Source organism: Phascolarctos cinereus, unplaced genomic scaffold, assembly GCF_003287225.1.
Source record: "Phascolarctos cinereus isolate Bilbo 61053 unplaced genomic scaffold, phaCin_HiC Scaffold_5;HRSCAF=322, whole genome shotgun sequence".
Taxonomy (NCBI): domain Eukaryota; kingdom Metazoa; phylum Chordata; class Mammalia; order Diprotodontia; family Phascolarctidae; genus Phascolarctos; species Phascolarctos cinereus.
The window spans coordinates 107,078,369-107,104,958 of NW_027555958.1; the positions used below are offsets into that span (position 1 = coordinate 107,078,369).

Genomic DNA, 26,590 nt, shown 5'->3' on the forward strand with positions numbered 1-26,590 from the left:
ATATTATTTGAAAACAGGAATTCACTTCAAAGATAAACAAGACTTGGCAGAATTTATCAATAAAAACCCCATAATTAAAGAGATCCCTATAAGCAATGGAAAAGAATGTTTAAAACTGACAAGTATAAATGACTAACAAAAATTGTGTTATTACTTTTTGTTAGAATTTAATATGTAGATATATGTACAATTTATAAAATCTTATCTGACAAACTGAAATAATAAAATGGAAGTTTGGAGATAAAAATAGATATTTTAATGATTAACAGAAAAGGGCAAAAGAATACTAAAAAAAAAAACCCAGCCACTCAAAAAAAAAAGAATGAAAAGAAGGACCTGACCACCCTCCAAAACAGTTCTGTCAACAGATTGAAAATGGAAATACCAACTGTTTTATTTGCTATTTTAAGAGCTGAAATAGCTATACAAGACTAATATAAGCTCTACTGCTTTTACTAACAACAATAAAATGACAGAAAACTAATCAAATACATTGCTTGTAACAATTACAATTAACAATGATCCAAATTTTCCTTTAAAAAGGATAAAATTAAGAAATAAATCCCATTCATACGTTGCTTATAGAAACCACAGATAATGGGAAAGATATAACCAAATTAATCAGGAGTAAGGGACTGTCCTAAAGCATATCATGCAACCGAAAATTAAAAAAAGAGGGTAATAATAGTATATAATAAAGTAAAATTAAAATTAGAAAAAATGAAAGGCAAAGACAAAGGCATTACAGAATAGTTAGAGGAAAAATAAATAATATGTAATAGTTTCTACCACATGCATATCAAATAATTCAATGGCTAAATTAAAATTTTTAAATATTAGTAGTCACAAGAATAAACCAAATACAAGACTTAGTATTGTCTTATCAGAACATTTTTTAAAAATAAAAGGTTATTAAGAAATCATAGATTTAACTATGATTTCTTAAGATAAATAAACAGAAAAAAAACAAGAAATAGGTTTTATTTTCAAGTACACTTGCAAAAACCTACACAAAGGATCACATAACAAGTCATAGAGTAGCTATACATAAATTCAAAAGGAAAGACATTATACTTGCTGACTAATTAGTTAAAGAACAAAGCTAATTATTTATAAAAACATAAATTGCTAAAACTGAAACACCAGGAAATTAATCTTCTAAGTAAAACAACCTGGGAGGAAGAAATGGCCTGAGAGTTGGTAGACTTAAGATTCCGAATGTGACATACCTTTTTCAACATGACCAATATCACAATTTGTTTTGTTGTACTCTACATACTTGCTTTGAGCATCCTATTTTCTTTTTAAACTGTTCAATGAGAGTGAAATAGGAGGGATCAGTAATAAAATGTTCATAAAAATAAACAAGGAATGAATAACTAAATAAATAATAAAGGAATAGATAAATTAAATAGATATACGTAGACATAGGAAGGGAGGAAGGGAGGAAGGGAGGAAGGGAGGAAGGGAGAGAGAAGGAGAAAGAGAGAAAGAGAAAGAAAGAAAGACAGACAGACAGACAGAAAGAAAGAGGCACAGAATTAGTAGGGGGGAAAAAAAGAAATGCTCTTTCAGGAAGGAAAAAAGGATTTGCCTGATTTAAAGGAAACAAAACAAAACAAAACCTGCTTCAGATGTACTCAAAGTAGAATTCTTTCAAATTTTTCACGAACAAATAATGCCTAAAGATGGAGGAATTACATTTTTCACTTTCTAAAATCAGTGCAAATGGCAAAAATTCTTTATAATCCAAATTACCCTATTCTCCCAGTAGGTCTCAGAAATGAACAGCTTCTGGCATGAAGGAACAATGGAGATATGAGGAGTCTGGAAATTAGATCCATAACTTTAGGATAATAATTGGTTCGAGTACTAGGTCATCTTGGGGGGAAGGGGGGCCACAGAGATATACAGCAAAGGAGAAACTGAGAAGTGCCTTCAAGGCTCAGCTCAAATGCCACCTGCTCCATGAAGACTTCATTGATCACCCTGATCACCCTAGTTGTTAATGTTTACTCTTTTCTCAAAAAACTTTCTATTTTTCCCCAATAAAATGTAATCTTCTTGAAGGTAGGGACTGCTTCATTGTTAGCACCTGGTATTATGCCCACACGTAATTAAAAAAAAAATCAACTAAAGTTTGTTGAGTTAAACTGAATGGCAGCCTTTGAGCTGGAAGCAGGAATGTGTAGTAGGGGCAGGAACAGAGGCTGAGAAATAAGTATCAAGTCAGTGATTCATTTCCAGAATCTATCTTTGCCAATGGCTACTCTATGAAATGACACAGGTTACACCAATGGTCATGCTGGCAATATTTTTTAAACGTATTTTAATGCATGTGAACTTACCATCCAATGAAGTTTAACAATATATTTTCCATAGCTATTATATAGAGGCAGATGCCCTTTCACTGCCTTGCATAGAGAATATATATGTTCCCAGGGCTTCCAATTTAGAACAGGAGGATCTGTGGACTGGCTTAAAATATTTCCATTATATATCTTCCATACTGAATGTATCTCACTGATAATCCATCTCATCAGCTAAAGACAAAAAAAATTAATATTAAATATTTTTAATTAAAATGCTACTAAATTTAAAATAATATTTTTCTAAATACATCTAAAATGAATTTTTAAAAATAGACTATTATTAATATATTATTGTGATATGATTTATTATTTTCTAAATTGGAATTAAGAAGAAATTTTATGGCTTCTGATTTGTCTATACATATCTGTCTCCCAAAATAAGATGCTATTTTTTTAAATTATAGTTTTCTAAATACAAAATGTATTTAGAAAACTACAATTTATAAAAAATAATATATAATGATAATATGTTATTATATTTATATATTATGAGTACATGTGCATTACAATTAAGAGTAGGATGTTGTTCTAAAACATATCATGCAACTGAAAAGTTTAAAAAAATAAGGAGGGCAATACTAATATATAATAAAGTACAATTAAAAATTAGAAGAAAATAAAAGACAAACACAAAGGCAGTATCATGAAAACTCAGAGAATACATATGCAATATGTACTGTTATATATAACATGTTATAATAATAATAATATAATATTCTAAATTGTAACTGTCTAAATATATTTCAAATGTATTTAGATAGTTACAATTTAGAAACAATAGCATTTTATTTTGGGAGACAGATATAACTTAGAAAAAATAATACTGAATGCCCATTGAAATAGTAATATTTAATTTCTGTGTAACACTGAATTATGAAATGATTTTCATAATGAAATCTAGTAACTTAAATTTAAATACTAAGCTTGGTTTTCTTACTTTTGCAAATATACATATATTTTGACAGGCACTAATAATTATTAATTAGCTTAAAGGCACATTAAGATTTCTTACTATTTTATTTTAGAAGACAAATATGAATAAACAAATCTGAAGCTATAATAATTTACTTTCTTAAGCAAGTTAAATTTTGGAGATCAGATTTATTGTTCTATCGTAGTCAGTTTCAAAAGTGTCCTGGACTAACTAAAAAGTATGACAAAATAGCATAAGACCACAGGGATGTTTAATATAAACTGTATACGTTGTGTTTCAGATATAAAGATGATGCTGTTGTACACCATCAATAGGACAAGAGCTGTGTATGTTTTTTCATTGTTGATGTTGGTTGGTGATAAATCATCTACTTACACCTTCTTACTGAATTCCCTTTGTTGGTAAGAACCTATATGAATAAGATGACTTTAAGATGTAGCTGGTGATTCCATAAAGCTTACTAGTGGAACAAACACATGAACTTCAGTTTTTAGCCTTATATCCAACTCTACCTCATCCTTAAAAAAAAAATCTTCACTTAACCATACAATGTTCTGAAGCTATTGTCCTGTCTCTTTTCCCTTTTTCAGTAAAATTTCTAGAAAATGTTATCTACATCTATTGTCTCTGCTTCCTCTCTTTCTCACTTATTTTTTAGCTCTCTGTAATCTAGTTCATCACTCAGTTACAAAACTGGTCCAGTCCACTTTAGAATATGGATGACTTTCCCCTATACACATACCTCACTGCAGATTATATGCCCATTTGCTGTAAATAAGTCAAATGAGATTTCATCTTTCACTACCACAGGAGTCTGAAAGACAAAAAATAATGACATTATTTAACAATACAAAATCAACAAAAGTTACAGTTAATATGTATCAGACTGTTATAAAAATGACAATGGTAAATGATCACCTTGTCAACATGAAAGTTTAATCAGCTGTTTACATAAACACAAAAATATAAAATACAAAAATCTATTTAATATGTCTCCTGAATTGGATTTGTAGTTCAATAAACATCTGATACCTAGGAAATTCCTTTTTTTTTTTTTTTCATCTATAATAAAAAGAGAAGCAAATTAGAAGAGTGGACAGAGGACTGACACTTAAGTCAGGAAGAACTGTGTTCACATGCTACCTCTGATATACTAGCTATGTGACCTTGGACATTTTGCATAACCTCTTATGTGCCCAATACAACAGAAATCTCCCATCTATACCAGTAGCAACGGTCTATAACATACAGATTTAGACCCACCCAAAGTTCCCAAAAGAAGCTGATAATATTAATTATGACAGATTGCTAACATAAACTAAATTCCACTTACTTTTAAACAGTCAATCAATAGATTCACATCTGGGTAATGGGCTAGAAGGATATCAATGTCCTTGATAACAACTGAATAACTAGAAAGCATGGTGAGTTTTAGGGAAAGATAATGAGTTTTGTTTTGGATATATTGAATTTAAGATTCATATATGTCAGGCAATTTGAAAGTCAGTTCATGGAACAGTATTAGAGCTCAGGAGAAGACTAGGACTGGTTATATAGATCTGTAAGTCACTTGCATAGAAATGATAACTGAATTCTTGGGAGCCAATGAGGTCACCAAGAGAGCAAGTATATAGAAAGACAAAAAGGCAGCCCTGGACAGAGATTTGGAATAAACCCACCATTAAGGATACAGAAGAAGTTACCCAGACAAGTGTGGTATGTCCCAAAGAGCAGTGTCATGCAAACTCAGAAAGAAAAGAGTATTCAGGAAGAGATGGTGGTCAATCGCATATTACAGACACATCATAAATATTTGTTGATTGGTTGGTTAAGGAAAGGAGAATTTTCCTGTCAAGAGGCTCTATTCTTATATTTTTGACAGGTTAAATAAGCTCAGAGCTAAAGCTTATATGTTTATATTATTAGTCTGAATGCTCAATGTGAAGCTGAGAGTTCTTTTAAGGAAAGATATGACATATTATGATATTCCAAAGGGGAACCTTGGAAGAGGGCATGAGCTAAAGAGAATTTATGAGTAACCACCTGAGATTTTATATTATCTTGGGGAACTAAAGCCCAGTTAATACATGGGCCACATAAAAAATAAACTGCAACTTCACCCTGTTCAAATTTTTTGTTATATCAGAAATATATTGTAGATGATAAAAAGGACTACGCATCAGAGGAAAGCTCCAATGCTACCATTTCACCTTGATTAGTCACGTAACTTCTTTGTCGTGGTTGTTCTTAAGTCATTTTTCAGCCCTGTCCAACTCTCCATGACCTCATTTGGAGTTTTCCTGGCAAAGATATTGAAGTGGTTTGCCATTTCCTTCTCCAACTCATTTTACAAATGAGGAAACTGAGACAAACAGGGTTATGTGACTTGCCCAGGGTCACACAACTAGTAAGTGTCTGAGGCCAGAGTTGAACTCACCAAACTGAATCTTCCTGACTTCAGGTCCAGCTCTCTATCCACTGCACCATCTAGCTGCCCCTCATAACTTCTTAGGAAACTGATTTTCTAAGTATATAATGTGAACAATAATATGAAATTATTAACTGGGGGGAAAAGATACAATTCTGCTATAACCAAATAAACTAGTATTTCATTACTATGCATAGGGAAATTGATGCATTCAAACTGAGACTTACAGAACTGGAACACACAAAAGAGCTAATTCTAATAAGCACTGGAAAAATGATAAAACAAGAAAGACTTAAAGTGACTTTATAGTTATAATGAAAGTCCTTCTGAGAAGTGGCAATGGAAAATGCTGTCAATCAAACACTCTAGCATCTCCTCAGGCAGCAGCTCAGTCTACCATACTGACATAAAAACTCCCTCAAGAATATAAATAAAATTGAAACTGTCTCTTGGCAATTGAGGCAAATGAAAGATATAAGGGCAAAAAAGCAAAGTAAAAAATTAGGCTATACGTCACCTTATACTTTTAAATTTTCAAACATCAAGCAATAATAAATATGTGGATTATTTATTCTTCCTGAATATTGAAGGAAAATATATATCTTCTTATCATAGAAACCAAGAGTTTGAATATTTAGAGGAAGCTAGGTACCACAGAGGAGACAGCACTGGGTCTGGAGTTAGGAAGACTTAAGTTCAAATCTGACCTTAGACACTTACTAGCTGTGTGACCCTGAGCAAGTCATTAAGCACTTTCTGCCTCAGTTTTCACATATATAAAATAGGGATAATAATAGCATCTATTTCCCATGGTTATTGTGAGGATCAAATGAGCCAATATTTGTAATGCACGTTACAAACCTTAAAGAGCTGTGTATATACATATGTACATATATATGGTAGCTACTATTATTATTATATTTACATTTCTAATACTGTATCCAAGTTGTTGATCAATACACATTATTGGTTATGAAAACAATGCTTTGTACCTTGTTGATCAAAACTTCCTGTGGACGTTTCCATGCAAAAATTTTTAGTGATGGTGGCATTTCAATCTTCCCTTCAGGGTCATCAAATAAATGCTATTACAGGTAAAAAGAGAAAGGTACACATTAGAGAATGAAAAAGTCATTAACAACCACTGAAAAAGGAAACTTTCTCTTGAGAGGCAAAATAAATTATCCAAAGACTTGCCAAGACATGTTTCAAAAGTTAAAAATTAACAATTAGTAAGCAAACTGAGTTCTTTAACTGAGTGTGCATATAATAACCCATTTATTATCAACAGTATGTGAATAACAAAAATTAAAGGATAAATATTTAATTACTGATTTTCATAAATTTTCTATTTCCTGTCATGTTCTATTCTTTTCAATAAAGAGAAGTCAAAGGACTTAAGTTCAAAACTTCCGAGTCACTTACTACTTGTACTTGTTATTCAGTCACATCCAACTCTTCATAACCCCATTTGGAGTTTTCTTGGCAAAGATACTGAAGTGGTTTACCATTTTCTTCTCCAGCTCAGCTCACAGATGAGAAAATTGAGGTAAACAGAGTTAAGTGACTTGCCCAGGATCACACAGTTAGTGTCAGAGACTAAGATCTGAACTCAGCAACATGAATGCTCCTGACTCCAGGTCCAGCACTCTAATCACTGAGGCACCTAGCTGCCTGCTACCGCTTGTTAAGCTTGGGCAAATCATTTAACCTCTCTGGGCCTCAGTTTCCCTATCTGTAAATTAAGGAGGTGGTCAGAATAAATTGTCTATAAGGTAATTCCCAGCTCTAAATTTGACCTGATAATTCTATCATTCATTAAACTTAGAACTAAATGTGATTCACATGTTATAGTTTTGCAAGACTTTTCACATAGATTCATGATCATCAGAAAAAATCCTGCTAGGGAATGTGTGCAGATGTACATATTAACTAGAATGTCTCCAGAATATTCTCTCACATGTCAATATTCAGGATTTTATCAAAACTACAGCATAACTAACAGTTGGGAACTATTGAGCACCTGTTGAATACGAAGACTTCTATGCAATTCATGCTTGGTATTATAGCATTCAATGAACAGAACATTGTTATTGCCTACAATTTCAGAATACCTTATTAAAATAATAATAGCAACATAGTGCTTACTATGTGCTAGGAACTCTGCTAAGCCCTTTAAAATTATTTTACTTGATCTTCACAACAACCCTAGGAGATAGATGTTACTTTATCCCTATTTTACATATGAGGAAACTGAGGAAAAAAGAGGTTAAATGACTTCCCCAGGGCCATACGGCTAGTAGGAGTCACAGGGCAGATTTGAACTCAGGTCTTTCTGGCTCCAGGCCTAGTGCTCTATCCACTATGCCACCTAGCTGCTCAGTACTTACGACTGAAAATTTGCGTATTAGCCTAGCATGTTAAAATTTTTTATAAGGTTCTAAGACAGAATTTCTCTACCTGAGGGGATTCTGCGACCTTATTTAAAAAAAAATACTTTGATAATTGTATCTTAATTCCTTTGTTATCCTATGTTTGTAATTTTATGCATTTATAATCTTATGAGAAAGGGTCCACAGGCTTTATCAGATGGCCAAAGGGATCCATGACACAAAAAAGATTAAGAACTATTCCTCTAGAAGAGTTAATGTTAGGTAACTTGTGGCTGAAAAATATATTTGAATGCTGAGCTCAACCTAGCAGCCTGAACAAGAAAGTCACAGATGTTTTTGAAAGCAAGAAAATATTTAAAGGCACTATGATTTTATTAGTGTGGATCAGTCATTCAACAAACATTTATTAGGCACCTACTACATGCCTGGCACTATACTAAGCACTGAGGATATGAAGGCAAGCAAAAATATAGTGTGAGTGCCAAAGCAAACAAGAACTGCTCCAAAATTTGGGTAATTTTGAAATTATTTTATGGCAATACTTCAAAGGGCCTTCCTCTTATCTCTGTAGACTAAATGAAACTTATTAGATAATCTTTAAGAGCAGCTAAATTCAAAAAATTAATCACTCTGAAGGCAACCTGGTGATGGGCTGTTCCAAACTACCATATATCACTAGGTATAGAAGCATACAATAAACAAAAATTTCTAAATGAACTTGAAAATGAGAATCCAGAAAGCTTATATTCCACTTACTAAAATAGGACTTTTTCCAGATTTATCTTTTTCCTTTGCTCCTTTTCCTCCATCCCACTTTTCTGCATTTATATCTGCTTCATTCCATTCTGGCCAAATTGGGAATCTTCCTCTTTTTACTTCAGTCAAACCAGACTGTGTGCTACTTCCAAAAGATGACTGACTAGAAAAAGAAAGGTAAGTTAATTAAAAACATTTGAAACTCACAGAAAATAAAGGGATTATATTACTTGAAAGTGCTATGCTTAAATACATACTTCAGAAGAATAACTATGGCTCAGAGATGTCTTAGAGATCCAGAGACTTAAGAAAATCCTTAGGAAAACAACAAAGAAGTCATTGGAGATCCACAGATGTAGCTACATATTTATTAATTCACTGTGACTACCTATTTACTAATTCAAAATTCTACCGATCCAAATCATACAATGTTATCATAAACTTCCAAGACTTTAATAAAATATAGGGGACTTGAAAGGGTTCTGACCTTGACTGTCTCTCTCTTTCTCTTGATAATTTTATTCAATCTCATAACTTTTCTCTATGAAGATGATCCCCAAGTATATTGGGTCACTGAAAACACTTCCCCAGAACTCCCATATTTCCAATATTTCCATCTGGCTGCCGAACATCGTTACCTAAATGTTAACTTCACTGTCTTACAGAGTCATAGACTATTAGAAGTCAGTTTCCCCCCTATATGGGGGGAAAGGGCTAGACTTGGGAGTCAGAAGACTGCTTACTACCAATGGGACTTTGAGTAGGTCACTCAACATCCCTGGGCTTCAGTTTCCTCATTTATGAAAAAATGGCATTGGACGAGATGACCTCTAAATTCTCTTTCAGCTCTAAACCAAAGATCTTTTGATCTTAATTCAAGGGGATTTGCATACTGACTCCACATTAGCCTGTAAGCCCCTTGAGGGCAAGGACTGTCTTTTTGCTTCTTCTCCAGTATTTAACACAGAGGTTGGCATACTGTGGGTGCTTAACAAATACTGACTGATTGATCCATGAAAATGAAACATTATCTGAACACAGAGATAAAGTGCACAACCTCCTCATTTTACATATGAGTAAATGAGGATGGTTAAGCACCTTGCTCAAAATCAGCCAACTAGAGACAGGGCCAAAACACAAACTCTAACTTCAAGTCCAGTTAACAGAACTTCAAACAATCTATCTCCAACCAAACTATATCTGCTTTCCACAAACCCCTCGTAAAAAAAAAGCATATCCCCATTTTGTCTCCTCCATTTCTGCATGTGACACCATCATCCTATCCTGTTGGTAGGATAGTATAATGGAAAGAAGGGTAAATCGGGATAAAAAATTTTTGCGATCTGAATGGCAATCATTTAAAAGTTCTTTTTTTTCTCTTTTTAGGTCCAAATACTACCGAAGGAACTCCTACATTTTAAGAGGAATAAAAAATCTATTTTAATTAACCAAAGGCAATCTTTCTTTTTTCCATTAGTACCTCAAATTCCTAGCTAATTTTTTTTTTATTTTCAAGGGTGTGCTTAAAATTAATTTGGACATTAGGAGTAATGAAAACCCTTCAATATTCAGTAAAGAGTAAGCCCATCTATAATGTAGTATTTTTAAGTCATGATGTGGCCCTGTTGATCCTTTGATCTCTATAAATAGTTGTCCATTTTAAAAGATGGCACTACAGAAGGTAATTTTGATGACTACTAAAAATTATTATTAGAAAGTATATTCTAGGGCATTCTACTTCCAGAATATTGTGTGAAAGGAGGAGAAAGGGAATGAGAAGGGGAATAAGTTTATATAGCAAATACTTTACATTTCCTAAAAATTAAAACATAATGTTTTACATTATATTTTTACAAATATTATCTCATTTGATCCTCACAATTGCATTACTTGTTCAGACACTGGTGTCCACAAGGGTTGTGATGCCCCCACTCACCTCCAGCCTCTCACCCTAAACCTAGTTCATAGTCATGTCGTCTTCCTCTGGTGCCTCATCTTCACAGCAGGTCCTGTCTCTGAGCACGGCAGCCCCTGGCTCTGGCTCTACCACTACCTCTCCTGTCACTACCAATAGTCCCCAGTGTCCAGACTATTATCAGTTAGTCACCACTGCAATAACAGCCCCTCCTAGTGCCCAGAAATACATTGTTGTATCTCTTCCACCACGTGGGGAAGGCAAGAAAGGGCTGACCCTTCCCCAACACCTCCCCCATCATCTTCCTCCCCTTTTCCCCTTGAGGGTGGCTCCTTTCTGTAGGAAAACAGGACACTGAGGCTATCTGCCCCCTCCAGCTTCTGGTACACCTAAGGCCAATGATTCACATTACTCTGGTTCCATTTCTCCTCAGCCGACCCCTGAATAGCCTCCTCCTACAAAATCATATTCTCACATTCAAATATAAATTCTCATTCATGTTATTACATTTTGGTTTGGGGAAAGCAGTGGTCGCCTCAATCCCTGAGCTGTCCTCAGATATGTCCCATTGTACAGACCCCTCCCCAAAATAAAACAGTTCAGTCTGTAAAAATAAGTAAATGAATGAATAGATAGATAGATAAGACAGACAGACAGACGGACAGAGAGACAGAGAGAGAAAGAGAGAGAGATAAGAAACCAGCAGCAACAGTGCTATGGCTCAGATCTCAGGCAAAGAGCAAAGTTCACTTAAGGCATTAATCCTAACCTGCAGAAGAATACCCAAGGTAAGAATCCCAGAACACATGGAAACCTAAAATTCTGCCACTTGAAACCAACAGAACTTTCTAACTGGCTGACAGAGACAGAGTCTAGTAGCAAGTCTACTCTTGCTCAGACCAAAATGCAAGTTATGATCTTGCAGAGCCTAGACTGGGGGACAAAAATCAGACTTTGCCTTGGATCAGACAAGAGCACTGAGAGCTTACAATTCCTCAGACTGTTCTTAAGGTCCTGGAATAATGCAGCACAATACTCCAAGAAAGAAGCAACAGAACCAGCTGAGACCTTCCCTCCAAAAGTGCTGCAGAATGCAGCCTAACATTAATTAAGTCTAAAGTCAGAGAATAGTCAGGAAGAATGGGCAAACAAAAAACAAACAAAAAAAACCCAGAAACACCTTATTGTGTCAGTGATTCTCAAGAAATAAACACAGAAGAGAATGACTCCAAAATATGTACAAGAAATGCCTCAGAGTAAAACACAGCTTGGGTTTTAAACTCAACTAGAATTCCTGGAAGAGAAGAGCAAGACTTTTTTAAAAAGAGTTTAAAATATTTATATAAGTGGAATGAGAGGGCTTGAAGGAAGGAAATGGATAAGAAATGAAAGCTAGGGAAGAAAGAACTAGAAAGGAAACCATCAGCTTAGCACAAGAGGTACAAAACCTTGCTCAAACAACAAACTCCCTGAAAATTACTCCATGAAGTATCAAGAAATACTCAAAACAAATTCAAAAGTCAGGAAAAAGGAAAAAAAAAATGTGTCTCATAAAAAAAAAAAACCAACCCTGACCTGGAAAACAGATTGAGGATAAAACATTTGACAGAATATCATGACCATAACAAGAGCCTAAACATCCTATTTCTTTTTTTTTTTTTTTTGAGAGGCAATCAGGGTTAAGTGATTTGCCCAGGGTCACATAGCTAGTAAGTATCTGAGACCAAATTTGAGCTCAGGTTCTCCTGACTCCAGGGCCAGTGCTCTATCCACTGCACCATCTAGCTGCCCTAGACATCCTAATTCAAGAAATCCTAAAACTGCTCAGATCTTTCAAAACAAGAGGGCAAAGTGAAAATAAAAAGAATCCACTTGTTACCTCATGAAAGAAGTCTCAAAATGAAAATTCCAAGGAATAACAGCTGAAGTCCAGAATTTGCATGTCAAAGAAAAAATCTTGCAATTAATTGGAATCTAAATCTAATCCTAAAAAATGAGTGGGTCAAATAAATCATAGAAGCAATCAATAACTTCATCCAAGAGAATTACAATAATGAGATAACATACCAAAACTTATGGGATACAGAGAAAGTAGTTCTTAGGGGAAATTTTCTATCTCTAAATGCTTACATGACTAAAATAAAGAAAAAGGAGATCAACGAATTGGGCATGCAACTAAAAAAATAGAAAAAGAACAAATTGAAAATCTCCAATTAAATACCAAATTAGAAATTCTGGAAACCAAAGGACAGATTAATAAAACTGAAAGTAAGAAAACAACTGAACTAATAAATAAAACTAGGAGCTGGTTTTATGAAAAAAAAAACAATAAAATAGAAAAATCTTTCTTAATTTACAAGTATCCAAAATGAAAAGGGTGAAGTAACCACCAACAAAGAGGAAATTAAAACAATGATTAGGAGCTATTTTGACCAAGCATATGCCAATAAATTTGACAATCTTAGTGAAATGGATGAATATTTACAAAAATATAAATTGTCCACATTAACATAAGAGGAAATAAAATACTTAAATGACCCCATTTCAGAAAAAGAAATTGAACAAGCCATCAATGAACTCACTAAGAAAAAAATCTCCAGGACCAGATGGATTTACAAGTGAATTCCAGCAAACGTTTAAAGAACAATTAATTCCAATACTGTATAATCTATGTGGGAAAATAGCAGAAAAAGGAGCCCTACCAAATTCTTCTGATGATACAAATGTGGTGCTGATAGCTAAACTGGGAAGAGCCAAAAAAAAGAGAAAGAAAATTATAGACCAATTTCCCTAATGAATATAGATGCAAAAATTTTAAATAAAATATTAGCAAAGAGATTACAGCAACTTATCATGAGGATAATACAATATGACCAGGAATGCAGGGCTAGTTCAATATTAGGAAAACAATCAGCATAATTGACCACCATATCAACAACAAAACTAACAGAAATCATATGATTATCTCAACAGATACAGAAAAAGCTTTTGACAAAACAACTTCCACTCCTATTAAAAACACTAGATAGCATAGGAATAAATGAAACCTTCCTTAAAATAGTAACCTTGTGCTTGACAAACATAAAGATTTAAGCTTGTGAAGTAAGAATTCACTATTTGGTAAAAAAATTGTCAGGAAAACTGGAAAGCAGTCTGGCAGAAATTGGGTATGGACCAACATCTTACACCATTTGACCAAGATAAGGTCAAAATGGATACATGACCTAGATATAAAGGAAGATACCATAAGTCAATTATAAGAACATGAAACATATTACCTATCAGACTTCTGGACAGGAGAATTTATGAATAAACAAGAGAAAGAGAGCATTGTGAGATGTTAAATAGATTATTTTAATTATATAATATTTAAAAGCTTTTGCACAAATAAAACAAGGTAGCCAAGATTAGAAGGAAAACAGAAAATGGGGAGAAATTTTTATAGACAGTTTCTTGGACCAAATTTAAAAGTATATGAGTCATTCCCCAATTGATACATGATCAGAGGTCATGAATTGGCAAGTTTTCAATGAAGAAATCAAAGTAATATTGTAGTCATATGAAAAAAAAGTTCTAAGTCATTATTGCTTAGAGAAATGCAAATTGAAACAACTTTGAGGCATCATCTCACACATATCAGATTAGCAAAAATGATAGAAGAGGAAAATGACACATGGAAAAACTGGGACATTAATACACTGTTGGTGGAACTGTGAACTGATCCAAACTTTTTGGAGAACAATTTGGAATTATGCTCAAAGAGTTATAAAACTATGCATACCCATTGACCCAGGAATACCACTATTAGGTCTGTTTCCCAAGGCGATCAGGGAAAAGGAACCTATATGTCCTAAAATATTTATAGCAGCTCTCTTTGTGGTAGCAAAGAACTGGACATTGTGGGGATGCACATGAGTTAGGAAATGGCTAAACAAGTTATGGTATACAATTGTGATGGAATACTACTGTGTTGTAAGAAATGATGAGCAGGTTGATTTTGGAAAAACATGGAAAGACCTGCATTTAATAATGAAGAGTGAAATGAGCAGAACCAAAAGAATATCGTATATAGTAACAGCAATATTGTTTACCAAATAACTGTGAATGACTAAATTATTCTGAGTATTCAAATACTCAAATCAACTACAAAAGACATAGGAAGGAGATGCTATCCACCTCCAGAGAAAGAAATAATAAAAAGAAGTATACGTAGTATGGTTTTACATATACATATATAGGTATATCCGTGTGTGTGTGTGTGTGTGTGTGTGTGTGTGTGTGTGTGTGTGTGTTAAAAGGTGACCTTCTTTAGTGTGGGGTGTGGAGGGAAAGAAGGAGACAATTTGGAACTCAAAATGTAACCAAAAAAATTAAATTAAATGCAAAAGAAAGAAATCAGTTTTTTTTAAAGACTAACAAAATCAACAAACATTTTAACATGATTTAAAAAGAGGAAAATCATTTTATTAAAATTCAACAAGATTATTTCATAACAGAGATGAAATAAAAACAATTATTAAAAACAATTACACACTACTATATACAATTATGTTCCAGAAAACTGGGAATTTAAAGACAAGTTACAAAAAATTAAAAAATGTAAATTAACAAAAAGAGACAAAGAGAACTTAAAACAACCAAGTTTAGATAGATAAAATGAAAAAAAGTGATAATTACCTACCAAAGGGCAGAAAATCCTGACCCAGATGGATATACAAATGGATCTTATCAAATATTTAAATAACAATTCATTAAAATTATATAAAATTATTCTCAGTAATTGAAAAAAATCACTCTAAGCTCCTTTTATGAGACAGATAGTGTTCTAATGTTCAAAACACGGAGATAAAAAGAACCATAAACCAATTTGATTAATAAATCTCAATGGAAAAAATGTAAATAGAATCTTACAAGAATATGCTAAAATTTATGCATTATGGGCAAGTTGAATTTATGCCAGAAATGTAATGATAGTTCATCATTAGAAAAACAGTTAACATAATTAATCATATAAGCAATAAAAATGACATAATATCAATAAACAAAAATATCCTTTGACAAATTATGGCATTCATTTATGATGAAAAAACTGAAAAATAAATGCACCAAAAGGTCTTTCAAATATGACTAATATATGTGTATATGCATATATATGCATGTAAACACATATATATCCCAAAATATAGCATTATTTAAAATAAAATATTGAAATCTTTCCTAATAAATACAGGGATACAGTAAGAATGCCTCCTCTCCCCATAATTATTTAATATTGTTCCAGAAACGCTAGCAACATCAGTAAGGAAAAGGTAAAAACTAAAGGCATTAACATTCGCAAAAACAATAAACAAAAGGACAAAATTATGCCTGTTTGTATATGATATGACGGCTTACTTAAGAAACATCAATAAATCAGTAAAGAAACTAATTTATGTGATCAATAGCTTTAGGAAAGTAACAGAAAATAAAAGAAATCCATAAAAGTCACAAAAAAGGTCAATAAACATTTATTAAATGCCTACTATATGCCAGACACTAGTAGAGGTACAAAGAAAGAGTCCCTGCTCTCAATTAGTCTACTGGAGGAGATAACAGTATAACTTTCATCCTTTGGCTCAATTTATCTTTGGGTTTAAGGTTGAAGCCTCCAATATCTATTTATCCTTGACGTATGAGTCCAAATTATATTTTGATATTCTTGGGAAAAGATTCCACCAGATGAAAAAAGCTATTTAATGGGATTTTGAGGGGAGCCATATACTGCTGTGATCCACATACATCAAGTAATTAATGAGATTTTGGTACAAGTCTCTCTTTAACCTGGTTGCCCTACCCAGTTCTGTTTAGGACAGATGATAATGAGAAAATAAAATTATGAAAACTATGTGAACCAAACTGACTGTATCTGATTAAACTGAGTCCATTTTGAGACTTATAAATACCATGGTCTCTTCTATCTAAAGCACATAATGCATAAAGCTATAAAGAAAAAGTTGTATCAAAACTCACTTGTAAAACCATGTTTAATGTAATTACCATTCATATCATACCAATTTTAATGTCTATTGTTAGGAGTGTAAAGTGGATCATAACAAATTTAGAAAGTATCTTACCAAAAACCTCTTCAATATCAACCAAAAAAGTACCCGTTATCCTAAGGCAGATGTATAGAAATTAACAATTCCTTATCAAAATGAGAAAAAATGATAGATGTTCTTAGAACACACTATAAACAGGTTACAATGATAAATAGATACTCCAGGAACAAACAGCTTCACTTCATAAAGTAATGATAAAATCTATCAATAGGTTCGTGCAATTGGATTTGTCAAGTATAAATAAAAGTGGTTTTCTTCCTCACAGAGCCCATGAAATACCTAGATTCCAAGAGCGGTCGTTCTGTAGAAAACATATGAACTCGGCTAATAATACATGAAAAAATGGTTCAGCCATACTGGTCATTCAAAGAAACAGAAGGATTTACTGGGGCAATTCAGGATCAGGACACCAACACCAGGAATTACAGAAGCATTATCCTTAAAGACCCTAGTCAATCAATCAACCAATTAATGAGAAATTATTAAACATTTGTTACGTGGCAGGCACTGTGCTAAGTGCTGAGGATACAAAAAAACAGTAAAAACTATGGTCCATGATCTGACGTTCTAATAGGGAAAACAACATGGCAACAACTATGCACACATAAGGCATATACAACGTAAATTATATATAAATCCGAGGGAAAAGCACTGCCGGGCCTCTTGCAGGAAATAGAATTTGAGCAGACTTTTGAATGAAGCCTGAGAATCCAGAAGGTAGAGGTGAAGACTATCCCAAGCACAGGGGACAGTCAGTAAAAGGCTGCAGAGCATTGAGACATGTTCAAGGACCAGCAAGAAGGCCAGCATGGAAACCAGTGTATCTGGATGGGAACAAAAGTGTAAGAAGACTGGAAAGATAGGAAGGGGCCCGACTGTGATGGGCTTTAAAAGTCAAACCAAGAACTTTATATTTGATCCTTGACATAACAGAGAGCAGGGCTGAGGGAGGAGGGGAGGAATAATGACATGATCATACCTATGCTATCATAATCGATATGATAAATATGATAAAGGAAATGATAAAAACAAATAACTTCAGGCTAAAAATAATCTACCACGGGCCAAACATCTGGCAAAAGAACAACCTGGTAGCTAGAATTATACATCAGAAACTCACTGTCTTTCATATGCTAACACACAACAAATCCTCACACCAGAAAATATGGTTAACTAGTCATTCAACAGGCATTAATTAAGTACTTACTATGTACCAGGCACTGTTCTAAGCACTGAGTATTAAAAAAAAAGGCTCTAAAAGAGCTTACATTATGAAGAGAAAATATGTATAAGACACATCCAAGAATAAATGGCAGGTAATCTTAGAAGGGAAGATACTAACCACTGGAGAAGTCTAGAAAGGCTCCTATAGATGACATTTGAGCTGAGTCTTGAGGGAAGCCATACAGACCCCAAAACATGCTTGAACATTCAACAATTAAATTGTATTTGAACCAGAGTATTATCAAAGACCAAGTCAAGCCCCACAAATTCCCAAACATAACATTGATCAATACTACTGTGTTCTCTTTTTTTTGTTTTAATTTTTATTTCTTTTTAATTTATGGAATAAAACAGGCATTTTCATAACATAGTGTAATAAAAAAGGTGATTGCACATGAAACTGTAAATCTATTATGTACAACTTGTTATTCTTTTTAAATATATAATAGTTATTATGTAAATTTCATTTTTCCTCCCCCTACCCTGCCCTAGAGATGGCTTCCATTAGACACAAATATGTATAGACAAGTAGATAGATACATACATGTAAAATCATTCTATACATACTTTTATTCATCAGTTCTTTCTCTGGATGCAGAAATCTTCCTTCATAGGTCCTTTGTGGTTAATTCGGGTATTTGTAATCATCAAAATGACTTTCACTCAAAGTTGTTCTTAAAATATTGCTGTTACTGAATATAACATTCTCTTGGTTCTGCTCATTTCACTCTCCATTGTTTCACGCAAGTCTATCCATGTTTTTCTAAGACCACTGAGCTCATCATGTCTTACAGCACAGTAGTTATTCCAACACAATCATTTAGCACATGTTCAGCCATTCTCCAATGACGTGCATCTCTGCAATTTCCAGTTTTTTGCCATCACAAAAAGAGCTGCTATAAATATTTCAGAACATATAGAGTGTTTTCCTTTTTCCCTAATCATCTTTGGAAACAGACCTAGTAGTGGTATTGCTGAGTGAAAGGGTATAGACAATTTAATAACATTTTGGACATAATTCCAGATTGTTCTCCAAAATGATTGGATCAGTTCACAATTCCACTAACAATGAATGAATGTCCCAGTTTTTCCACATGCCCTCCCACCTTTGTGGCTTTCTCCTTCAATGATTACATTAGTAAGTTGGGTAAGGTAGAATTAAATCTGAGCTGGTTAATGCTGTCACAATGGAAATTATGCAAGTTAGAATTAATTAACCCATTTTGTATTGATGATTATGTTCCTTTTAAATGATTTATAAGGCAGATTTATACTATAAAGATTTATAGTCTGTTATGTAGGCCTGTGTTAGGGACAGAGATAGAAACTTGCTATCCTACTCCCTACCACCTTCTATGAATGTGCCCTGGAAGCTGCTGTGTTCCAGAAAAACAAGTTTCCCCTTTTTACTTTGTTCTTTACACCTGATGTTCATAACATGCTCGTGGAAAGTCCCAGAATCCTATTGCCTGGTCACCGACTAAACACTCATGTTTGATGACATGTGGAAAGTCTGACTAAATTCTAGTGACTGATGGACATTTCCCTTAACCAATCACGTAGATTTCCCCTTTTTTGGAATTGACCAATTGAAGAAGTGTACCACCTCATTCTATTTTTAGTGGTCTCACAAATTGTATAAATATTCCCTCAAAATGAAGCAGAGGAGTCCCATGACTTCAGAGGGGAGTCTTGGATCCAGTTTTTTTAAGGACTATGGTTTCCTTAATAAATTGAAACTGCTCAGAGTGTCTCAGTGTCCTTTTGTTGCAGATTGGAATTTTGAGGTCACAATGGAAGGAAACTAAAGATTGCAGAGAACTGATAATTGATTAAGAAAGGTCCTGGAGGAGTCAAGACTTTGGATAATACAAGGATCTTAGAGATTACCTAGAAAATACGCTTATTCCACAAATGAGAAAAGAGAGGATCAGAGAAATTAAGTGATTTACCTAACACAACACAGGTAATAAATAACAAAACTGGGATATAGGTCATATGGCTGCAAATCCAGTGGTCTTTGCACTACACCTGTTGGAAGTTTATCACTACATAAAAGTCTAAATCAGCTTCTCTGCAACGTCACCCTTTGCTTCTAATTCTGCCCTCTGGAGCTAAGTAATGCTGGGGCTACAACCCAGTGTCTGAAAAACAGTTAAAAAGAACTATAAAATTGTCACACAGCCATAGTACTGATCTTGTGTTTGTTGTCTTCACTCTTTCTTCAGCATGATGATATAACTTGTCTTTTCCTGGAGCTGAAAGGCTTCCCTACTTTGAAAGGAAACTGAAACAGACAAAATTTAAGTAACTGGCCAGAGTCACATAGCTAGTAAGTGTCTGAGTATGGATTTGAACTCAGGTCTTCTTGACTCCTGACCCAGCACTTTTATCTACTGTACCACCACAAAATAGCAAATCACACATAAACCATTTTATTCAATCTGATAATAAACATAAATTAAAGAAGGTATATAGATGAGAATATTCCAGACAACACAAAGAGTAAATGAGATTTTTATTAGAAGCTAGATTATCTCAGCTCAACCAAGAGATTTCATGCACCAAAGTCTTTAGTGTGGCAAGCTGGGGCTAGAGACATGATCAGAGTAACAACTCTTCTAAACGTCAGCTTCTTCCCAAACTATTTCTCTCCCTTCAGGGACCAAAAGAGAACCTAGAACTTTGTAACTTTTCTCTCAAAACTGAAAGTCAGAAGATTAAGACTTGTCTTCTCTCAAGCACTATACAACAGGTATAGAACATTAAGTAATCAATCTCCACCAATGAAGAGAGTCTTATGCAAATGAGCTTTGAGTCATAGGTAAAGGATGTTTACAAAAGAATATGGGAAGTTAGGAAAATACAACAAATACTTTCCCAAAATTTGTTTGGTCGAAACTAAGAAGTTGAGACACAAACAACAGCTTTTAGAATGTTTTTGTGTGTCGGGCTGAGGAAGACAGGCTAATCACACCTTCTTTTTAGACCACACCTTCTTTTTAGACCCTGCCTTTGTACAGGTTAGGTCACTATATCTCAGCCATTCCTTTTGTGCTCTCCTTTGGGTATGACTTTTTCCTCTATTCACCTTCTTGGCATTACCCCTTGGGTGTATATGTGGACTTGCGGTAACAGGTGTAGCTTGGTTTTCCTTTCAAGCTGACTGGGGCAAAAAAACAACTGGAAGAAAAAATTCGCAGCTCTCAAACCAGCTCCAGCTCATCAAAGACTCCCCTTACCAAAGACAACTTAAACTCTGACCAGAACAATCCAGATCTGCCTTTCACATTTTTTGTCCTCTTGGAAGTTATAAAAATATAAATCAACATTTGTATTTTATCATTCCAACTCCTATACCACTAAATACCCCTGAGAATTTTTTTTCTCTCTCCAATTGAACTTTATCAACTATTGCTTCTCCCTCCCTGTCATTTGCACAGGGACACACACAGATCAGTTATACAATGGTTTAACCACATTTATTCTAGAGAAACCAGATTTAAAGCAATAGTAAAATAGAAAAAAATAAACCTCTTAAGAAACAGAAACTGGGGAAGGGGCATAATTAACTTCCAAGAGGAAAAGAAAGAAAAAGGATGGGAAGTGAAAAGATACTAGTTCTGTACTAGGGAGGAAAAGAGGGAGAGAGAAGGAAAGAAGAAGAAAGGAAGGGAAGAATGAAGAAAGGGAGGGGGGTGTATCCATCATGTCCTCACCAGTATCCTCTCTGTCCTCTGGGCTTCTTCCCCTTATCTCCCCTTGTCAGCACATTCACTCCCAATGGCATTTCTGTACTCACCTTTTAAGGATCGGAAACTGAAATCTGTCAGTTAAATCCAGCTGTGTAAATCCCAGGGATGAAGAGAAGAAAGCTGGGAGGGTTTACATCCTGCTTAGCAGGCACATATCTCCAGGGTCGATATTGCTTTGGCAACCTTAAGAAGCACTACATGTACATATCTTCTTCCACTAATGTCCTGTTCTTTATGGCTTAGAGTTAACCCTGGATTCACAAAGGTTATACCAACAAAGCATAAACTCCCAAGTTTCTACTCAGTTGGAAAGGCTTCAAGTATGATAACAATGAAAGTCTGTGTAGCTGTTATCCAAGTCACAGCTAAAAATGGAGAGTCTCATCAATGGAAAGTGGGCTACTAAGTGGTGATTTTTTTGTATGTGATGATTCATAGCTTATTAGGTGAAATACAGGAGCCAGTGTTTTTTTTTTAATATTTGACAAAAGTAGGAAAAGAGGGATAGTAAGGATTAAGTTCAGTCCTTCATTTTGAAGATGAGAAAACTGAGGCTCAGATAGATTAAGTGACTTACCCAGGATCACACAGTAAATTAGTGGCAGAGTCAGGACTCCAACACAGGTCTCCTGACTTTGAGTCCAGTGTACCTTCTACTGCACAAGGCTACCTGTTGAAGGGATTGTCACCTGTTCTGGTGAAGGGGATACCCATACTGATGAAATCACACATCTTTTTTAAAGTGTCAAAATAAGCATATGTCTCTGTCAGAGTGGTTATTAAAATGTTAATTTTCAACTCTCTGCATTTCAAAACTAGACTTTCCATGTTCAGTTTTATCTTTCAAAATTGATAACAGCCCTACACAGAATCACAGATTTTCTGGGTTGTTGTTTTAGTTCACAGACTCACTACCATGGAAATCAGTTATGTTCAAAGTATCAGTATTAGGAAAGGGGGAAAAACTAACTCCTTCAGACCTCCAAAACTCAAGCTTTTGGCATAAGTTTTGAGAAAACTGAAAATGAACAGCATGTGTTATTTGCAATGGAAAAACACCAAAAGCTTTCCCCATGAGATTGTGAATGGAACGTACATAAGCCTCCTTGACCCCTCCTTTCTTGCTCTGCAGTTGGAGTCATTCTCCAAGCACCTAGGAAGGCTTGGAGGGGCTTTTCAAGCAGACAGTTAGGAGGCTGTCTCGCACATGGCCTGATGCTCTCAGGCTCGTGGTCCACTGGTTCAGTTCGAGGCCATGGGCCTGGGTAGACCCCCTATCTGGAAGCATATGCCCAATTCTGTCAGTTCTCTCAGTGCTAGGGAATTGGGAAAAACTGCAGTTGCTTTTTGGTTCTCTGAGGCTTACTTACTCCCTTCCCTCTACACCCCTGAATCCTCCTTCATGGAGGTTACAGGAAAAGTTAGAACAGCTAAAAACATCTTAGCAGATTCTGTAAGTTTTGTGATCGATCATAAAGGAATGTTTCAAAACTCTGTACAACCTGGTCACTCCCTTCCCTTGGGTCAAGAGGGTATCTGTTAATCCCTCTCATAGGAGAACAGAGTTTCACCCTTTCCTCCTCACTTTTGATTTTGCCCTCCCCCCACCTGGGGTAAGGAAAGAGGGGGAAGGGGCAGCAGCTACAGCGTGGACCCTAGGGCAACCTTTGCCTGGCAGCATCACCCAGGTTCAGCACATCATCCTAAAGAAGCTATCCTCTGAACTTGGGTAAACACACTCTTTTACAATTGTAGTTTTAACTGTTAATGATGAGATGTTGATTCTCTGTGTAAAGTGATTTGGAAGTGCATTTAATAAAACTGAAGTCACCTGATTGGTAATGGGTTTGTTTCAAGTTTCAAATTGGTGAACTTTTTGTATCAGTTACATCAAGCAACTTTTCATAATTTGGTTACTGCTAAAATAATTTGGCTATTGTTGGTTATTGTTTTAATGTGTAAAACATGCCAAAAAGCTTGTTTGGGTTTTGTCTTGAGAGAATTTAATTTGCAAGTATACAGAAATCGATTAGCTTTTTATACCAGGACAAATTTAAATTTGAGATGTAAATCCTAGAAAAGTTTTTCCTAAGCTGTGATTAGTGAAACTTGCCGTTTGAGGTAAAAGCTCATAGCATTTGATTTTGAGTTGCCTGATGGATCATAATCCATCAATAATCTACCACCTGAGAGAAAGGCCACAAGCTATTCAGAGGAAATGTGATAATGGTGGGAAATCAGCATTGGGAAAACCTGAGAGGACAATTTTAACCTCAGTATAAGATAGGATCTTCCTGGCTCCGTTTCCCCATTATGTTCCTTTGGAAAGGAATGTTACCCACCTGGCTATTCCTCAGTCTGGTTATGAGGTGGATTTGATACTGCATGGTTGAAAACTGAATTATCTGAATCCAAACAGAGCTAACGATATTTTATACTGTCACATCTGGGCCCTGCAGTCTTTTCTGTCATATTGGTGTCTTCCAAACTACAGGCAGCAAACAGCAAATGTGCCCCTAGAGTTGCCTGGATGCAGCCTGTGCTCAGTTCCAGTCAACCTCCTCTTTGAGATCCCCTCAAGGCAGGAATAGCTCTATGCCCCTTGCCAGCAGGAAGCAGTTTCAGAAGCCAAGACCTTTGCCCTTACCCCAAAAGAATCTGGGTCCCATTTGTTTGAGGGTGGAATGTTCTGGACCCCAAAAAAGAAAAAAACCCAGGACTTTCCCATGTGGCCAAATCTCTAGTGTCCACCTGAGATTATAATCTCATCAACTGGCCTTTCATTGTGATTACACCCAATCACCCAATTCTATTACCTTTAACCTAGCCTAGCCCTTACCTCCCTATGACCCCAGGCCACTCCCCCCCCCCTTAATCCTATCTAGGCTCCATTCTCCCTTGGCTACACCATCCAGGTCCTAGGAATTCTATTACCTCATAGACTACTTGGCCACTCCTAGATCCCTCCCATAGTCTTTCTGTATATAAGGTCCACCTTGTCTCCATTAAGATGCTCAGATTCTTAAAATCTAGCCACTGCTCAGATTCCTTAAGAGTCTGCCCCAACTAATAAACTTTGTCTTTGGCTGGAAAAAAAAAAAAAGATAAAACAGATAATTTTAATTACATAAAGTTTTAAAAGCTTTTTCAAGAGCAAAAATTAATAGTTGAAACAAGAGTATAAGTTGTAAGGTGGGAAAAAATCTTTACATCAAATATATCTACCAAAAGTATAATTTCCAGATTATATAGGGAACTGACGCAAAAGTACAAGACCAAGAATCATCTCCAACAGGTAGGGGAAAATATGAAGTGGGGGAAAGATATGAAGATGACTACATATATATAACCTATATCAAATTGCTTACTGTCTTGGAGAGGAGGGGGGGAGGGAGGAAAGGAGAAAATTTGGAATTCAAAATGTTATTAAAAAATTAATGTTAAAAATTGTCTTTACATGTAATTGGAAAAAAATACTATTAAAAATGATATGAAGAAGCAGTTTTCAATGTTTTACCATATGTAAAAATGCTCTAAATCGGTGATGAGAGAAATGCAAATTGATACAATCCCAAGGTTTCACCTCACATTCATCAAACTGACAAAGATGATCAAAACAGAAATAGTTCAAGTTGCAAGGCCCAGGGAAGTCAAGCACAATACTATTGGCAGAGTTGTGAAATGGTGCAAACTTACTTTAAAAACAATAGGAATTATACAAGAAAAGTTAAAATTTGACCCAACAGCATCACTACTGTCCCAAAGAAAGTCAAAGACAAACTCTAATTGTTAAGAAACTCCAAATGTTAACCAAAACCCTCCCCTCTGCAACTTTCTGGGTCACAACAGCCATATCAGTCTTCTGGATACTCAAAGACTGAATCCAGAGAAACATGAAAAAACTTGTGTGAACTGATGTAGATTGAAACAAGTAAACAACACATGTAAATAAAAACAACCCAAACAAGGCTACTTCAGTCAGAATAAATGCAATGGCCAATAAGAAATCCTGAGCTCAGACAACCAAACACAGTGAATAGATTTGTCTTGCTTAAATGTGTTCCTTTTTTAAAAGGGAAAAAAAAAAGAATTACCTCATTGGGGTAGGAGCATCACTTATCCCTCATGTGTGTTCTAAATTTCAGGGACACCATCATAATGAGAAAAAGACAGGAATGTAACAGCTCCCAGCACTCAAAATTCCATCCTTGCTCAAATGCCTTCTATTCAACAAGCATTTATTTACTGAGTACCTACGAGGTACCAAGGACTCGTGCTAGGTATTGGGAATACAAGTCAAACATCAAACCGTCCCGACCTTAAACCATACACCTCCCGAGAGAAAGAAGATACAAAACCGTGTGCCCCAAACAGATCTGAACCTCAGTGCTCCAAAGAATAAGCTAGTTAGTATGTCTTCTTAGGAAAAAAAAGTTAACATTAATTAGTATTAAGATGTTTTAACAATCTGATATTCTTGTAGAACATTGAACCTCACTCCAAGGGATTTTATATCTACTGTGTCATTTAACCAACAATTTTTGCTATTGAATTAAGCAGGGGCTGCAACATCACTCACCTCAATGAAGTGTCAGTTTTTAGCTGGTGGTTTTGAAAGGGACTGGGCTCAGAGTTAGAAAAGAAGGGCAAGGGATGCCTGGGGCGTGCTAGGAGGTTAAGCAGTAGTAAAAGGCTGGTGACTTGCCCAGGGTGGC

The 26,590-nt window shown here is 35.1% G+C and overlaps 1 protein-coding gene across 3 annotated transcripts in view; it reads right to left on the minus strand.

Annotated features, from left to right (window-relative positions):
• ADGB (androglobin) overlaps nucleotides 1–26,590 on the minus strand; it is a 196,138-nt gene that overhangs the window by 168,725 nt on the left and 823 nt on the right. For all 3 annotated transcript variants that reach the window (XM_020986568.2, XM_078155080.1, XM_020986567.2), the window contains exons 2-5: nucleotides 8,884–9,046; nucleotides 6,727–6,819; nucleotides 4,049–4,120; nucleotides 2,349–2,543 (exon numbers count right to left, since the gene is read on the minus strand). In XM_020986568.2, the coding sequence (XP_020842227.1) occupies nucleotides 2,349–2,543; nucleotides 4,049–4,120; nucleotides 6,727–6,819; nucleotides 8,884–9,046 (523 nt within the window). The remainder of the gene's footprint in view (nucleotides 1–2,348; nucleotides 2,544–4,048; nucleotides 4,121–6,726; nucleotides 6,820–8,883; nucleotides 9,047–26,590) is intronic.